Source organism: Dermacentor variabilis, chromosome 4 (genome assembly GCF_050947875.1).
Source record: "Dermacentor variabilis isolate Ectoservices chromosome 4, ASM5094787v1, whole genome shotgun sequence".
Taxonomy (NCBI): domain Eukaryota; kingdom Metazoa; phylum Arthropoda; class Arachnida; order Ixodida; family Ixodidae; genus Dermacentor; species Dermacentor variabilis.
In genome coordinates this window covers 6562733-6580559 of record NC_134571.1, presented here as the reverse complement: position 1 = coordinate 6580559, position 17827 = coordinate 6562733, and the positions used below count along the sequence as shown (strand labels likewise).

The window sequence follows — 17827 nt, the reverse complement described above, 5'->3', positions numbered from 1 at the left end:
CCTTTATCTGTGAAGCAATTTCTCGGTCTCTTGTCCTGTCCTTATAAACAAAGCTATGATAGCTTTTTGCGATGTTCTTGTTAGTAGTGCCTTTATTAGTTACAATTAGTGCCACTTGAGTGGCGTATATGTCTTCCTGTCATAACATCGCTATTATTTATCTTGGCTTTGATATTTCACGTGCTTTTCCTTATGTCAATTTGTTACCATGATAACTTTTCCGCGTTAGTGACTTTTGTGCTCTTTCATTTGAAGCGAACTATTTGAAAAACGAATAGAGGCTACTGGCGGTTGTCACAGGTCATTCGCTGACCCTGTATTGCGCATGATTTGCGCAGATGTAATGTTTTCTTCGTATGTTTGTGGAGTGTATGTAGCGCGCTTCTTTCACTCTCAGGCAAGTCTTTCCTGTCGTGCCACACCTCTGTAAATCTAAGGGGCGGGAGTAGAATCGGACCTGTGCCTTCGAGCACCGCAGCCCACCAATGCTCTGACCACGATCTCGCGCGCACATTTTAATTGCCAAAGCTCACTACACCCGACGAAGACTTTCTGTGGCAGCACAGCCAAAGCTACGCGCACGCACGTGCTTCTGCTTTTATTGCGACAGAAATTATATGGACACACAGGGCGCATTTCTGCCGTGATGTTCAATATGAATTCCGAGGGCGATAACACCGTCAGCGCGCGCCTTATGTGCGAGCGAAACCGTGCGAGGGGAGCCGACGATCCCGGCTCAGCCTGGCCCGCGCGACAGGCAACTCGCTGCTGCTGCATTTCCTAATGTCAGCGTTTTGACGGCGAATGTCCGCGGTCATCGAGTTTGATGTGTACACGTTTGCTGTGCACGCTGACGCCATGCTTGTTAATTTAGTTGGCAAGCGAATATTTACAAGTTGATGCGGCCAATAAAAGTACTATCCATACTTCGTATGGTTGTCTGCTAATTTGCTATCGCAATCGATGTTTGGCCGTGCTGGCGAAACTGGGATATTTAAGGCAAAAGCCTTAGATCTGGATGTCTTAAGGTCGCGTTGCGAGTTACAGAACATGCAATCGCTCATACCCCTTTAAGGAAGAAGCTACAAGCGCTCAGCGAAGCGAACCAGTGCGTACATTCATTGAAACCAGCCAATACAACACACGGAACAGCAAACGTTTCAAAATATAGAAACAGCAGCGCCGGAGGAGTGTTCTGAGGAAGGGCGACGGAGCATAGGACGGAAATGTCAGCGGCGGCGCCCGTAGAACGTTCTGGAAACGGCAGCAGCACGCTCGCAGCAGCGCGCGTTGTATGCGTCGCCACGTGAGCTGAGAGCTTCATTCCACATCACTGCGGGTGACGACCCACCAGTCGCGGGCGGGGAAGACCGAGAAAGTACGCCACGGCGGAAGTGGCTAGAGCAGCTCGAAAAGCCCCTCGTAGTAACCGCCGTTCTGGAGGAGTTGACTGTGGCTAAAGCTGTGGCAGCGGCCCGACAAGAGCAACATGCGGCCCCTAGTTCAACAGCAGACCAACAGAAGGTCGAAATAGGCCTTCGCCTTCACATTCTAAGAAAGTTCTAAGCATCGCCTGTACTTTTTTCTCTTATTACGCTAAGTAGTGGCGACGTTCTGCTGGCAGGACCAGGCATACCAGACATCGATACCAGAAAGCCATAACTAGCAACAGCAAGTAACGGAAATTCTTTTCCTAAGCAAGGTGCTTATTTGTTAAATCTTGAACATAAATTGAAATAATAAGTGGTATGATTTATTTTGCACAAAGCTTCATCAAGTTGCTTGTATCGTGGGGTACATGCGTATGTTCAGTAAAAAAAGAAAAGGAAATGAAAAAGAGTGCACTTAATCTTCGTAGCCTTGGCTGCGTTGCCACAGAAAATAGTCGTGTGGCGCTTGCGTTGACGCTTGCCTCACGGGTTTCGGGATCTTTTCGCGTGACAGCTCGCGCTTTCAGACGCCGTGCTAGACTTCACCGCCCGTTGTATCAGCCCACATTTGCCAGTACTTTCCTCGTAGCAGCTGACGCTACGTAGAAAGAAACTCCGCGACACTGCTCGGCCTTCATGATTGGCCCATGCCGAAAATGTTTCAATGTTTCATGCGATTTGAAAGTTTGTATGCAATGAGTCTAAATTAACTCATATTGTTATTATGATCGCCGGAGCGCAAATGACATGGTTGTTTTAACACACAACACATGACATAGCCATGGGTATACGTACGAGTGCATAACACGTAGTCACTGATCACGTCACAGTCCTTGTTTCTCTCGGTTGTAAAGCGAGAGAAACAAGGACTGTGACGTGATCCTAAACAGCGGGCAGCTCGTGTTGAACGACCCGAGTATAAATCATACCGCCGGCGTCACATGACGGCTGTCGCCGTCGTGTTAGTGCTCTGGTAAAACACACGCTCGTGTCATACAGACAGCTGTTCGTATTGCACAAACACGTTGGTCCACAGGATAAATCTTTGCGTAATCACAAACAATTTTGCTACCAGCACACAGCTTCGCGTAAAACCGATATCCGCAGGGCGTCGGATCTGTTTAATTTTGTTTATTAGTTCAATTTTCCTGTTTTTCTTGTTAACTCGTGTAGTATATATTTTGTATGTATACACTTACGATTTTAAAATATTGAGCTCTTTAACAGTCCAACTTGCAACACTTTGACAGGTAAAAAACTAAAACACAAATATACGCAATTCTGCTTGAGTACGCGGTTTCAATATGTTGACATAAATGGTTGTCGAAATTAAACAAGAAAATGTGCGGAAAAGTAAATGATAGATTCTAGAACGTGAAAGGTAATCCGTCCATGGTGGAATGAAAACTAAAGAGGGACCCTGACGTCACTCTTTGTGAAGCTAAGTGAAGCCCGAAGTTGGCGTTGGTCATGGCGTTGCTCCGCCTATCGGGCCAGCTCTCCTCTCTCCTTTACATTTCTCGCGAAACCACGCTGCGCTGCGTGCAACCGGGCTGCTCGGACGCGTGCGCTCCGCAGCAATACTAAACAAAAGGATGCAAACGCGATGTCTCATTGCATTACGGCTGCGGAAATCATGTTGAAAGAAGTTCATAATGAACTATGCAAATTGGGCCGTGAGGTCGAATCGGTTACTTTTACCGGCTTTTATAAAAAAAAAACATGCCGTATGATGCCAGCCAACTGAACTGTTCTCATCAACCGCAGGTACCGGCCGCTGCCAAGTTCTTACGTGTTTTGAAAAGAAGTCACCTAAACAGAAGTCACCTGCCTTCTACTTACTTTTCTCTGCTTGGGCTTCCTGGGGCTCTCAGACGGACTTGCGAGCTAGATGTCTGGCGATACGAAAAAAATGCACGCATTCTCACTGCACCGCAAGAACGCCCTGGAGACACGTACGACACACCGACCCATTTGCGATCCATTTGGAGTTTATGAGCGCAAACACATATTCTCGCTGTGGCTTGAGGTATTGTCGTGCTTTATTGAACAAACGTCGGGTGGCCGCGCATCACTACGACAGCGCGCCGGCGACGAGGCAGAATGTCATTTCTGACTCCGCGTTTAGATTCATTGGCTGCGGCCTGAGTTGCCTTGTTCCCACGGTAAATGAAGCTTCACGGAACCAAAGTTTTGCGATAGCCGGCGCACGGTGCAGAACAGTACGCGCGTGGAACCGGCCTACGTGCGACCATGTAACATCTGTTTGAGGTGTTCATGGGCGTACGTTCTGTGGAGCCTTTCTCACTCTTGCAGCGCATCCGCTAGCCTTCACTTCCCTGCGCTTCTCGCGCGCACAGATAAGATACGCCTGCGGTAGGGAGGATTCGTTCCTTAAGTCAAAGCAGCCGCTTCTTTTCCGTCTTCCAGGATGAAACGTCGGCTGGCAGGCGCACGGTGCCGAGGGCAGCAAAATGCACGTATTCTGCGTAACTCTCTATCAGTACGTGTATTGAGGTACACCTGTGCAGGTGTACATGAACCTCGAACGCGCTCTGCTTAAAAGATTTCGTGCTGTCGCGAGTACTGCGAAAAACAAGCAACAGTTCAGCAACATGTGTTTTAATATGCACAAAAGCAAGTTGTTGCTGAACACAAACTATGAATTCATAACGTACGTTCTACGTGCCGCAAATGCCCTATATGCGCTGTCAAAAGCAGGAATCGCTGATCTGCAAGGCGTTCATTGTACTGATTCTGATACGCATCGGTTTCGGCCTGCGATGGCTCGTTATATGGCATGGTTCCGCCAATGAGGGCAAAAATTCCCGCGGATATTCCTTCGTCCGTTGCCATTGCGGTGGCACGATACGTTGTGTACAGCGTTGCATGCGCGTTCATTTCACGAACTTTAGTTCCTCCTGTCCCACGTGGCCACAGCAACATCCGCGGAAGCACGGTCCAGATAACACAGTGCAACAAAGCACGGAGAGCAACGAAAACCTGCCCACAAGGCGTCTTTGCCATGGTACGAAACCTACGGAGCAACACGCGTGAGCGCACACTACCATAACAAAGCCGCCATTGTGGCCCCAAAGACGTGGTTGCTACGCAAAAAAAACAGCAAAAAACAGGAGAACGTACTACGTAATTTCCTCCACACTTTTCTCCTAGCGCGTGGACGGGGTAGGGCCTCTCCTAGTTTTCCTTCCTCCATGAATCCGTCATTGATTTATACCTCCATATTTTATGTTATAGCACATGACCGGGGTAGTTGGAGCAGTATGGCAGAGGCCTTTGCCCTGCAGTGGGCGTAGCCAGGCTGATGATGATTTTATGTTATGCGCATGACCCTCTCCGCATGAACATTCTTGCGCATGTATGCACTCCCCATGTGCTTCTTCATGAAATAAGGAAGTTGTTAGGAGAGCTTTCGCAGCCATGTTTGCGAGTCTTGTATGTCTCATAAAAATACCCTGCACTATACCCCAACAGCCCCGACACAAGCCCTAATCAATGTATCATTACGTTTTCTTACTTATAATCACGGATGTCACAGTTTACCGGCACTTGGATTTGATTGACGCTGTATTTGGCATAGCTAGTTACCACTTTCATTGGTCTTATTAGGTGAAAGGTGCTTTTTGCAAGGTACAATATTTGTTGCATCCCCCCACTTTCTCTTCTTTTCTCGGATGTACTATGCTCGGCAAATTGAACACTGACTGATTTACTGTATTGATTTCTGCATGTAGACTTTCACGGACGCACGATTGACAACTATCCACACATGTCTTCTACACGCAGCTCTGTCGACAGATGAGGACAGCACCACGGCTGATCCCGGCGACGACGATGACGATTATGACGAGGACGAAATGCTCGGCGATCAAGCCTCGGAAGACATCCCGCTCACGACGGTGAGCACTGAGGACACTTCGTCCGAGTCTTCCGAGTCCAAGAACGCGTCCAGCAAGCACTCGTCGAACAAGGCCACGTACGACCAGAGCTGCCTGCAGGACCGGAGGCTTGGCCGCTCCTTCCTCAGCGCACCCAAGGTGAAGCACGCGTACGTGTACAAGTACGAGCGCAAGGTGCTTGCCAAACCCCCGCAGAGCCACTACGTGCTGGCCCGCTACAAGTGTCTGCTGGGCTACAGGCTCAAGTATGTCAAGGCGGACGCCCTCTATTGCCGGCAGCGGCAGTGGATTGGCGAGCACCCGACGTGCGTCAGGAACGAGAGTTAAGCGGCCATGACCGCACTTCGTCTGAACCGACGGCATGCTTACTAGCGCACGTACCACGACAAAAGCGAAAGAAGCGCCTTTGGTACTGCCGAGAGTCGTGTACGAGTTGGCTGCTCCTGACGGGACTTGACGCCGCTGCGTTAGACTTAGCATTCACTGCCCCAGACTGGGAGGAAGCGCATCCTGAGATGCGTCAAAGGTACACGGGCTTCTTATTCTATTTCTTTCCCTTCACGCACCGCCGCTGTCCCAAGAAAACCCGCCTTTCTTGTGCTTGAACGCGGCGTAAATGCCTCGCGGAATCAGTTGGCCGTAGCCATTCGTGTCGCCCTAGACGCGTGTGAAATTGACGCACGAATCGTGTTTGGTCAGTTCACCGCGTGCTGAGCGGTACATACTACACATCGCTCGGCTAGACGTGCGTATGGAAATTGCTGAAATGTATAACGGACGAAAAAAAAGGAAGCCAAATTTGCTCTAGAGATCCTACTCAAAGCTCCTGTGTGGTTGTATTGATTTGTGGCTGAATAATTGGACAGACAAGATAGAGTCCTTTCGACACTTCCCACACTGCGCTGGGAATTGGTAGCCTGCATTTTGCACCAGGTTATACCTCATATTTTAAGCACTTTTTATCGGCAATGAAAAAGCTCCGGCGATAGTTCTAGTTGTTTATTTTCCTACTACTTACTTTGTAAAAAGCCCAGCTTCCTTTGGTACGTTGATTGAAAAGAGCGAGCACTTGCCAGAGCTTTATCGCACCGGTGACAATCGCAAAGAAACGTTTAGAGGAATCTTTTTGTGCCAAATGAAGCGTAGCGTTGAAATTGTAGAAAATGTGATCGTTATGTTAATCTGTTTTTCGCATTTTATAACACGTTTAACACAATTTCATTCATGCCTGGCAAAAGCACGGCACTAAGCGAGTACTAACAAATCAGATCATGCCTGTCTTGACATCATGTGGAGTTTAGTCGGTGCGTCGGAAGCATTTTAAAAGACTCCCTCACAGTACTGACGAGCTCACACTTAAAGAACGAGAGTCAACTGGTGCCTTGGTACAAAATAAAGCACGTGTACAAACTTTATAGTGATTGGGCCTTCGCAAGACGGAATGTGCAGCGTAAAGGGCCACTACAGCTTGGAACAAACACAGTGCAGCGGTTGCTCTGTTACGTTTTATATTCGTGCATTTAGCAATGCGCGAGGTGCCTTCTGGAAAGCACCGTCTTCAGCTACTCTGCTTGGCTGTGTCCGCATAGCGTGGACGGTGTAACCGAAGTAATATTTTCTGATAACAGCGAGTTCTGAACGAGAAATCCCGCGCTGCGTCAAGTGCGATAAACCATTGCGCCATTCTTCATTCTTATGCCGCCTTTATTTTATTGCCCTTTGTGACATATTCCTTGCCGTGCTTTCATTTTCATGCATGCCTGGCCATTTTTGCCGAAAGTTCGTGTTAATGCGTGTGCATAGTCTGTGCTGTTGTTTTATTAGTGCAAGTGTTATTTATACGGGGTCCTCGTCTTCCATGTATATAAACGAGCACAGGGTCACTTCCTGACAGTTTCCTGTTTTCAAAATGTGCTGACATCTTGCTTTGCTCTTCTTTTTTCATCGAAGCAACGAAGTGCCTGTTATTACTTTGTATCAACATGCCAAGCGACGCAAAAATATGTATTTATTTACACTCAAGAAATGTATAATATGTCCCGCGAAAAAATAAAGAGCTTGTAGTTCGCTCCGTTTGTCCCCGCAGCCTGTATTTTTTGCGCTAGCACCGATTAAGCATCACACGTCGAGCGGGCGCAACGCAGGTGTGTGGGTCGCAAAAGGAATTGGTGACGCAGGCGTTTTAGCCAAACTTCAGAATCCTTAACATGTTACCCGGCGTGTTGGTGTATAGTAGCAAATAAAGATTGCGACGACCCCAGAGGCGTGTCTATACCTCAGTGGTCGTCTGTTTCGTAAATGGCGTTTCCGTGCTGCCTAAAGAGAAACATTTATTTCAGGAACAGAATAGGCACAAGTCGGTGAAGCTAAGAAAACTGTATTGCCAGAACACGACTGTGACTGAAGCAAATTGCCTGTGCAGAACCACTGTCAAGTTCAGCCAGTTGGATGTGAGTTTTCTACCACAAACCATGACATGGACTAGAATAATTATAAGAAAAAAGAGAACTAGAACAAAAGCGCAGTAGATCAAACCAGAGCCGGAAAGCTACGTCGGGAAAGAAAGAGCATGCGTCGACACGAACGTTTTCTAATGTTCATTAAAAAAAGTTGAACCTCTATCGGCGGACTGTCTTTGCCTAATTACTTTTCTAAATGAGATATCCGATATACCCTGGTGTCTTCATTCGTCTCAACACTCAATGTCAACGCTGGAACGTGTGGGGGCCAAGGAGATCCGGAATAGCATGGCGGCAGCGACAGACAAAAAAATGGGAAGACATAAAAAAAGTAAGTATGGTGGGAATCTTTAGCTCGCGAGGTAATATCTAAATACATGGAGACTAACAGACGGTTTTCATTGACAAGCGCTGCACCGATCTTAATCAGTTCAATTGACATTGAAAGAATAAATATTTGAATGCATTTGAAATAAAATGAAGTTGAACTTATTTAAATATGAGAATTGTTGGCCCAGAGATAAAGCTTTCTAAGAAGCCGCAACGTGGCATTATTTGTGCGTATAATCGGGTGCGCTTTACTGGCGTTTTTCTGTGTATTAATGTTAATGCGGTAGCATTTTACAGAGCGTTGGTACGCTTCGGCGATATGAATGTGTAAAAAAAAAAATCGGCGGATCCCACGCACTGTGGGAATCAATGTAATCGAAGCTTTGCATGATGTTTGCTTTGATTGACGATAATTAGCGGTGATATTCGCGGCGAATGTATAATTTCTTCAGTATTTAGTCCAATACGAGAGTGGTGAGCTGATGTTAAGCGTTAGCTTACGTGCACTGTTGCTGTTTGCCTGCGTAGTCCACAGAACACAAAGGGAGACGTGTGTACTTGAGGTGCTCTTGCGTGTCATTGTTCATAATCACCGAGAGGGTTGATTTGAGCATTGCCTCACATGGCACATCGCATCGTGGCAGAAGCGTTAAACTGCAACTGAATTATTGCGCTGTACGTAATAAGTAAGCGAATTGTATGTACGCTGTTATGACTGACCTGTCAAGTGTAAGAAACGTTCCGGCGCGCATTTCCATTCCGAGATCACTGCCCTCTTCCCCAAAAGAGCGTCACCCCTTTACGCCCTGAACAGACCCAAAGGGAATGACGAAGAGGAGAAGACACGAAGGGATAGAGCTCGTACACTTCTCAACCTGATAAGGACACTGACACTTGCACAAGTTCCCCAAGTATACCAAGAAGACATCGAGGACCACAAGACCGCGAGGGGTTATCTAACACCGTCCTGGCCCCCCTGTTACTCAGAACCGCTCGAGACTCGGATAGGGTCACAACCATGTACCAATGAAGTCAATACATTCTTTTCTACTTTTTTTGACCATCGCAATACCCGCCTTTGTCGTCGTTTCCCGATTCTTGCGGTGGAGACCCACCTCACCCGGTGGACATTGTATCCGATGGATGGCAGAAATGGGATACTCCACCCTTCGTCCTGGCTTTAGCAGAATGGTGAGCGCTTGACTTCGAGAATTTTCCAGGTTTTAGCTCGTGTGTTTTCTAAAACGGCAAATTAGTTTCAGTGCGTGCAGGCTCTTGTTGAAAGCTTGCACACGTCACAGCAGAATCAGAAAGTCCTCGTTCGGGATAGACCGTGGAATTAAGCAAACGAAGAAAGCCACAGTTGTTATTACTACGTGAAGAGCTAGGAATTGAGGTGTGCAAAAGCTAGAGAGAGCCAAAAGCTTACTGAGGCGACTGGGAAGTGCGTCTTAAGTACAACATTTCAGAAGCGTGGGATGAGATAGAAAAAAAGTATTTAGAATACGAAAAATATTCTAAAAGAAAAACCTCAGTTCCCTTCCACTTTCTGAAGAAGGATGACCAGCGAAGCTGTGTATCTGTGCCCTTCAATGGCGAACTGCATCTCCGCCGCGGGTTGGCCCGACATTGCACTATCTTCGGGATCGGTCCACATGTGGGGAGATTTTTTTTTTTTTTTTGCTTACGGCGCGAAAATTTCCTTGGACGGTATAGAGGTATAGAGCTTCGCTGTAAAACAAGCTGAGATAGCTGAACAAAGCGCTGCGAAAGAAAGGGGGAGAGCTGAGAAAGCTGAACAAAACGCTGCAGAAGAAAAACAAGGAGCTCAGCAAAACGCGGTAGAAGAAAGGCACAGAGGTGATAAAAAGGGAGTTGCAGAGAGAAAGGAACGAGAGGAACAGAGAGCTCACGAACTAAAATTAAGGGAACCAGATGAGCAGCGGGATCTGGCCAGGCAATCGGCAGATAACATCTCAGTAAATGAAAAATGTTCATGTGAAGGAGTAAAAATAAGGGATCTTATGCCGTTGTACATGGTAAGCAATACGATGGGATTGTTTCTCGTTACTTTTGAAGGAACCTGCGAGAAAAACGGGTTGGCACTGGAGAGTTAGCCACAACAAATTCTGACCGTTCTTCCTGGCGAAGCAACCTAAATAATTGCAAGGCTAACGCAGATGACTATCAGATGACTATCAGAAAGTAGAAGCTGTTTTGCTAAATAAATATCGATTCTCAGCAGAGGCTTTCCATTGTCGTTTTCGGGAGACAGCTAGAACGCCGGGCAAGTCTTTTGAAGATTTCGCTTATAAGCTGAAAGCCAATTTAATTGAGTTGCTAAAAGGGGAAGATGCGTTGGGTGGTCACGACAAGGTTGGTGAGTTAATCTGCATGAAGCAGTTCTATAGGTCCTTGAGAGAAGAGATGCACCTTTGGATTCTAGATAGGTTGGCCAAAGGAGCTTGGAATGTGCAATGCTAGCAGCTGAATTCGCTGCACGTCTCGTTTACGAGAAGACGCGTGCCAGGCCATTCACTAAATTCAGCAAAGAGGAAAATAGGCGCCACATTCACCACGAGAAAGCTGGAGGTGGGACAAAACACGTCCTGCCTGATAATTCAGGTGGGAATAACACCGCAGTAAAAGACGAAAAAAAAAACAAAGGCGTTTGACACTAGAAAACCGGTCATCTGTTTCCGTTGCCAGCAACCTGCTTACCTTGCCATCGGCTGTCGGAAGCCTAGAATTTTTTTTTCTTTCGTGAATGGCGACGATGAGAACTTGGCCCTCTTAGAACTCTACATTCGCGACTTAGTAGTGAATGGAATATATAGTAAGGTACTTAGGGATTCAGCTGCAACAATGGAGGTTGTCCACTCCGCGTTTGTGAAAACTGAAGATTTCACCGGGGAATATGCATGTATCCGGCGTCAAGTCGAGAAGAATAGTATTTGCTTGCCCATAGCTAGCGTGAATATTCAAGTGCCATTTGGACTACTGCTGACTGCAGCAGCAGTATCGCCAAATCTATCGAAACGTTATCCCGACTTATCTTCATATGACTCGGAAGTGCCGTTGAAGTAAACGAACCTGAGTTGTGGCAACCATGCGGTACAAGCTCTCACGCGTTTCAAGGCTCGAGTGATGGCGGCGGAGATAAATCACGGCAATGAAGCCAAAAAAAATTGGAGGACGCTTAAGCTTCGCCTTCAAGAGTGGAACGCGACAGCGTTCCCGTCGACCCGCCAAGGGGTGTAAGACAATGGGCTACGGCGCAGCAACTACGCGCCCCGCATCGGACGCGGTGAGCGTCGAGCAACGCAGCGTTCGGCGCGACAACGAAATGTGCGCCTGAGCAAGCGACGCACGCCTGAGCCTTAAAAACAGCTCGTTTCTAAGGCAACACCGCGTTCACTAGAGGCGCTTTTGTACCGCTTTGAAGCATCGAGATGCTGCCAAACGTGTCAGATGAAGACATCAGACAAGCTCTTGCCCCATACGGAACGGTTACGGACGCGGCGAAAGAACGGTGGCGTGTTCAAGGGATTTTGGACAAGGGCTCAACGACGCGGTCGGTGACCCTGCAGCTTAAGGCAGGTACTACAGTCGACGATATTCCGCACCAGCTACGCATAGCAGGGGAGCTCGTCCTTGCCGTCATTCCGGGCCGCGCCCCTCTTTGCCTGCGGTGCCATACAACCGGTCATATTCGCAGGGACTGTCGAGTTCCACGCTGCGAGGTCTGCCGCCGCTTCGGCCATGAACGATCTCAGTGCGCCAAGACATACGCCGTCGACGCAGGACCAACGAGAAGAGAAGAAGAAGTCTCTGAACACCTCATGGATGAGGCTGAAGTTGAAGATATTTCTCCGGTTAAGAGCGACAAGGTTGGCAACGCGGTCACACAGAAGCAGTCTCTCCACCCCAAAAACTTGCCCAGACAAGAAAACCAACGACGAGGCTGATACTCGGAAAAAGAGTGAAAACGGGGCGCCTGAAAATCAGAGTTTCGCTACAGAACAGAGTGAAGTCCCCTCGAAGTCGTCGCCTGCCACTACTTGTGCGGAGGCGTCTGCTACGACTGACGTCGACATGTCAGCAGTCACTAGCATGCCTACGAAGCGGCCACACGAGGAAACGATCGGCGTAACCGGGACCTCTAGAGCAACGACATGCAGCGAACCACCTACAAAGGCGGCTCAGCTGCGACGTACGCCTTTCAAGCCGAGGCCCAACGGCCAAGTCGAGGGAAGACCCGAGACGGGGCCGCCCCTGTAGCGGCTTCGTCTTGGGTAGTGCAACCTAGCTATGGCTACTACGTGTGATACCGCCAGTCTGACTGGCGGAGCCAAGCACTACAGAATAGAGGACACCACTTTATGCATAGTGCATGGGTCGCTCAAGGTAAGCGCTATGCGACCCGATTGTTCTTGCTCATAATGGAGGCCGCAATTAACACCGCGATTCGTATTGCCACGATAAATGTCCGAGGACTAAGCACGAGGCGGCGGCAATATCAATTGAGTCGTATCTTTCTGGAAAACGATCTCGACATGATCGCAGTTCAGGAAACCAAGATAGCGAGTCAAGAGCAAACGGATCGCATGGTGCACCAATTCGTTCCCCGTTACAATGTATGCGTCTGTCATGCGGCCGGCACATCGGGGGGCTGCGCTATTTTTTTGCGCAATGGCCTAAATATAAGTGTAGAAGCAGTCACAGTGTGTGAAACGGGACGCCTGGTTGTTGTCGATTTTACCTTGAATGAAGTTTTCTGGCGAGTTATCTGTATTTACGCCCCTAATAGAGAGAGCGAGAGACAGTCTTTTTTTGAACGAGTTGAGGATTATTTAAAGACCGATAAGCTATTGGTTTTACTTGGCGATTTCAACTGTGTTTGTTTTCCGGAGGATCGCGTGAAAGAACTGCCGCTGAATGATCGTAGTGCACTGCTATTGAACAATCTTGTCAGTGAATACAACCTGGAAGACGTCGGCTATGTGTTGTACGATCACAGTGTTCCGCGTTTTACTCATTTTCAAGGACTTAGCCATGCTCGGCTAGATAGAGCTTATGTCTCACTGGAACTGGTGCCGTTGCAAAACTTACGAAAACAAGCAAGTCTCTTTTAGTGACCACAGTTTGGTTGCCTTCAGAATAGGAACAAAAGAACGAAAAACAAACATCTCGTGGGATTTGTCGAAATTTAACGATAAGCTACTCAACGATTACTGTTTCGTAAATGACATTAAAGAAAAAGTTGGACGATTGATTGTAGCTGAATAGAAATATGTAGTCACCATGTGGGAAGATTTTAAAAATGAATTGAAGATGAGTGCTATAGAAAGGGCAAGTAAACTGAAACAAGAAGAAAAACGGAAAGAAAAAGCCCTGAGGAGTAAAGTCGACTTTCTACTTAATGTAGAAAGCACAGAACCTGGCCAAGTCATGAAGGAAATCAAGAAAGTTAAAAGCCAGTTAGAAATCATCGACACAGAGAAGTACCGTGGTGCCATGATAAGATCCCGTGCAGAAAGATTGTGGCAAGGGGAAACACCGAAATAAACGTGCGCTAAGTGACGAGAAAGCGTACGCTCGCCGCAGTGATATAAAACAGATAAGCTACAATGACGAAGTAACGAGTGACCGCAGGACCATTGAACGCGCCTTTGTTGAACACTATGGAGACTTGTTTGGGGAAAGAAAACCTGATCTGGGTGGCTTCATAAGCCACTTCCTACACTTTATGCCACGATTGGAAGAAAACGATAAACAAGGCCTCGAAGCGTCTATAACTGTGCGTGAAGTTGAAGCTGCTATAGAAGAACTAGGCTCAGGAAAGGCACCTGGGCCGGACGGATTAAGCGCAGCTTTCTACAAAACATTTAAAGCAGAAATAGCACTAATTATGAAGAAATTTTTAGTGCAGTCCTACAAAAACAACCGAATACCCGCGTCATTCCGAACAGCTCAGATGGTCCTGATACCAAAATCTGACGATCCTGTAAAGCGCTTGTCTGTTGCATCGTACCGCCCCATTAGCCTTGCGAACACTGACTATAAAATTTTTATGAAAATACTGGCGAAAAGGTTACAGAGCGTAATAAAACTTTTAGTTGGAACCCACCAAACGTGTGGGATTAAAGGGCGCACAATAACTACCAATGTACACGTCGCCAGGAGCATTCTAGAATGCGTCGATGCTTTCGAGGGTAAAGTTGCAATGTTGCAGCTAGACCTGCAGAAGGCATTTGACCGTGTGGCTCATGATATTCTCTTCGAGATTTTAGAATACACGAACATAGGATCAGTGATTATAGATGGCTTAAAAATGGTGTACGCAGACTGCAGCACACGGCTGATTATTAACAAGAGTCTCACGAGAAGTGTCAATGTCTGCTCACCTCTGAAACAGGGGTGCCCAATTTCGTCATTGCTTTTCGCAATATACCTGGAGCCTTTTTACTTAGCCATTAAAGAGAACGAGAAAATAAGAGGTTTCAAATTACAGCAAAGTGAGGTGAAAGTGCTTTCCTACGCAGACGATCTAGCAGTGTTTTGCGATGACTATGACAGTGTCAGCGAAGTGGTAACTCTGGCGAAAACTTATTGTGAAAAAACAGGTAGTGCCATAAACTGGGATAAGTGCATCGGGTTTTGGCATGGCGCGTGGCAAAGCAAACCACGCAGTTTCGCAAACATACAGTGGGTGACCATGCCTGTGAAATATCTTGGCGTGCCGCTTGAACATTACAAAGACAGTAAGCAGTTCTGGGAACAGGAAACACAGACGGCGAAGGAAAAAGCGCTGGCATGGCAAGGGCGCAATCTCTCAATGTTCGCGCGCTCCACTGTGTGCAACATTTTTCTGGTTGCAAAAATATGGTACATACTACAAGCGCTATTCATGTCGCGAGTGAATGTACAGAAACTGCATCGAGTGTACGCTGTGTTCATTTGGAACTCAACTTGGGAACTCTAATCTGTTCAGATCAGTTCGCAGCGGTGGTCTTGGACTGTCACACCTATTTGTACGCCAGATTGTATCGCGGTTTATGTTCTTGCGGAACCACAGTGATCCATTTTCGCGCACCAGGACACAAGTGCGATTAGGTAATCTGTTACCTGACTTCCTTGTTTCGTGTTCGAATGTTGAATCCCCTCCAGTGAAAGGTTTCCTTCAGGAAGTAGTGTTATCTTTCCGCATGCTTAGTGTTCGATTCTCGCTAGAATATTTAAGTTCCGTCAAAAGAAAGAAATTGTACCATGATATGATAGACTCATTAATGCCAGTTCCAATGTATAGGTTAGCATACTATGGAGGTTCAGGCGATGATGTCCTCAAAAGGGTCAAAAGAATGCCTGTGAAACCATCGGTAAAATCATTCTTCTTCAAACTCCACACAAATACCTTGCCTCTAAAGACTTGGCTGGCCGACAAGGGAATATATGTGCCGTGGACCACCGATTGTATAATGTGTAAAAAACCAGAGACTGTCGATCACGTCTTCATTGATTGTTGGGATCCCTTTTTTCATTGGGACATCTTACAACGAACATTAAAGGAAGCATTGCCAATAACCCCACGTAGTATCAGATACTTAGACACAGGCAACAACGATATTCCATATGACCTTATTATGCTGCTGAGCCTCCATAGTATATGGTCCACAAGAATGTCGGTATGTCATGCTGATGTGAATGCCCATTCTGTGCGAGAAAACTTTATTGAAAGTGTCGTCTACATGCGTGAAGTGTACAAAGCCCAGAAAGAACCGCCCGATTGGTTGCCGCTGTTCGATGAGTTGGCTAAATTCAAGCGATTTTAATTTCAGAGAGTCAGCATAAGCTAAGCTGATTCTCTTTTTCACAATGTATACGCATGGCATTTCTGTAACGAGGAAATAAAAAAAAACTCGTGGCTCAGTGGTAACGTCTCCGTCTCACACTCCAGAGACCCTGGTTCGATTCCCACCCAGCCCATCTTGCAAGTTGTTTTTTATTCATGAAGTGCCTGCTGGGATTTATCGCTCACGACCAACGCCACCGACGCCAACACCGACGCCGACGACACCGGCTTTTCTGCGACACGAGCTCCTTAACGCTGTCGCGTTAATATGCCTCACGACATACACATTCAGGAAGCACAGCACAAACTAGTGAAATCAGTGGAAAAGGTGCTAGCTAGGATGCATCCTCGTCAGTGATAATACAGCAGAAAGGCTAGCAGAGGAATCAGAGTAATTTGGTACTGACACCCGCCATTCGTAAAGCTCTTTAGATCTACTAAAGGTTTTTAAGGAAGGGATCACGGCAAAAGAAGAGAGCAATTACATAGCAAAAGTAGAGAGTGACTATTCCAGAGGACGTTCCTTGCGGAAATGAGGCTTGTTTAAGTTGCCGCAGAAAGGTCAAGGAGGCGCTGAAAAACTCCCTCATACCTGCGAACTTGAGCGACGTTCCGAAAGCGTCAAAAGCAGAGGAGAATGCCATGGCGCTCAAGCAGGGCAGGAACCCGGCGCTCAAGGATTTGAAAGGCACATTCGGCCACCACCTCGCATAGCAAATAATTTTTGAGACGGCGCAAGTTAAAACGAGCGAAGTATTCAGCGCAGCGAGAAAGACGTCACACCGCAGCCCGTAAGACAAGGGAGCCAGCTATCGCGCAAAGCTTCAGAAGGTTGGTTATGACGGTTGAGAAAACGGAGGCGTCGCCTAACATCAAAGGAGGACGCGTCCCTGCGAGTAGGGGTGCGGCTGAAAGGTTCAACCTGGCTGTGATATGCATGTACGAACAGGGCCAGTCAGACAGTCACTGCAGTGGAATGCGCCGCGAAAGTGAGGGTAAAAGGGAGGCGATTTTTCCCGTGTTTACGGCCTCCCCTTCAGGGACAAGAAATCAAGCCGTGGGCACACAAAGTGGCAGGCGACGACAGAGGGCAGTGTATGCATGACCACTGTTAATTCTACTGCTGCAGTCCCTGTCACAGACCTGAAACCTTTCTTAAGAAGGAAACTGCGAAACTACTGGCAACGATTGTGGGACCTGGAAACAAATAATAAGTTGCATTTAATAAAGCCACAATTAGGTTTCTGGCCTCCTGTAACAAAATCACGCCGGACAGATGTCCTATTCTGTCGCCTCAGAATAGGACACACATTTGGCACACATAACTTTTTACTCACTGAAAATGATCCTCCAACCTGCGGTAGATGCGGGGAGAGACTGACCGTCCTCCACGTCCTCCTGGAGTGTCGGGCAGCCGAATCTGAAAGAAGGAAACATTTTTCCCTAGCATACCGGCAGCACATCCCCCTACATCCCGTAATGCTACTCGGCCCAGAACCTTTATTTGACACCAACACAGTGCTAAATTTCCTGAAAGATGTCGTCCTGCATGTTTTTAGCCCCACATGTTCGTAGCGGGTCCTCTCTTCAGAGGATGCCGCTGCGATATCTCTTTAGTATAGCACATGCCTCTAGGCCCTTGTCTTTCAAGGGCTCTGGCGAGGCAGCAGTGCTCCAAGTAATTTTATCATCCTACATATTTTTGATTTTGCATCATTCTTCTACGATGGATTTTAATGTTCATAGTAATCGTCATTAGTCATCGCCATAATTTTATAGCACGTAGATTTAACGCACTTTACAGCGACAATTTTTAGGCCACTTTACAGCCAAGTC

General features: G+C 47.3%; 1 protein-coding gene and 1 long non-coding RNA gene across 3 annotated transcripts in view; one reads left to right on the top strand and one right to left on the bottom strand.

The window, feature by feature from the left end:
* Positions 1 to 7421, top strand: part of LOC142578612 (uncharacterized) — a 79582-nt gene extending 72161 nt beyond the window's left edge. For both annotated transcript variants that reach the window (XM_075688026.1, XM_075688027.1), the window contains one exon: positions 5238 to 7421. In XM_075688026.1, coding sequence (XP_075544141.1) covers positions 5238 to 5677 — 440 coding nt within the window. In that variant the 3' untranslated portion in view covers positions 5678 to 7421. The remainder of the gene's footprint in view (positions 1 to 5237) is intronic.
* The window catches only part of LOC142578613 (uncharacterized), a 48115-nt gene extending 30724 nt beyond the window's left edge, over positions 1 to 17391 (bottom strand). Inside the window, exon 1 of the long non-coding RNA XR_012827276.1 lies at positions 17329 to 17391. This is a non-coding gene — a long non-coding RNA (uncharacterized LOC142578613). The remainder of the gene's footprint in view (positions 1 to 17328) is intronic.
* Between the last annotated feature and the right edge of the window lie 436 nt (positions 17392 to 17827).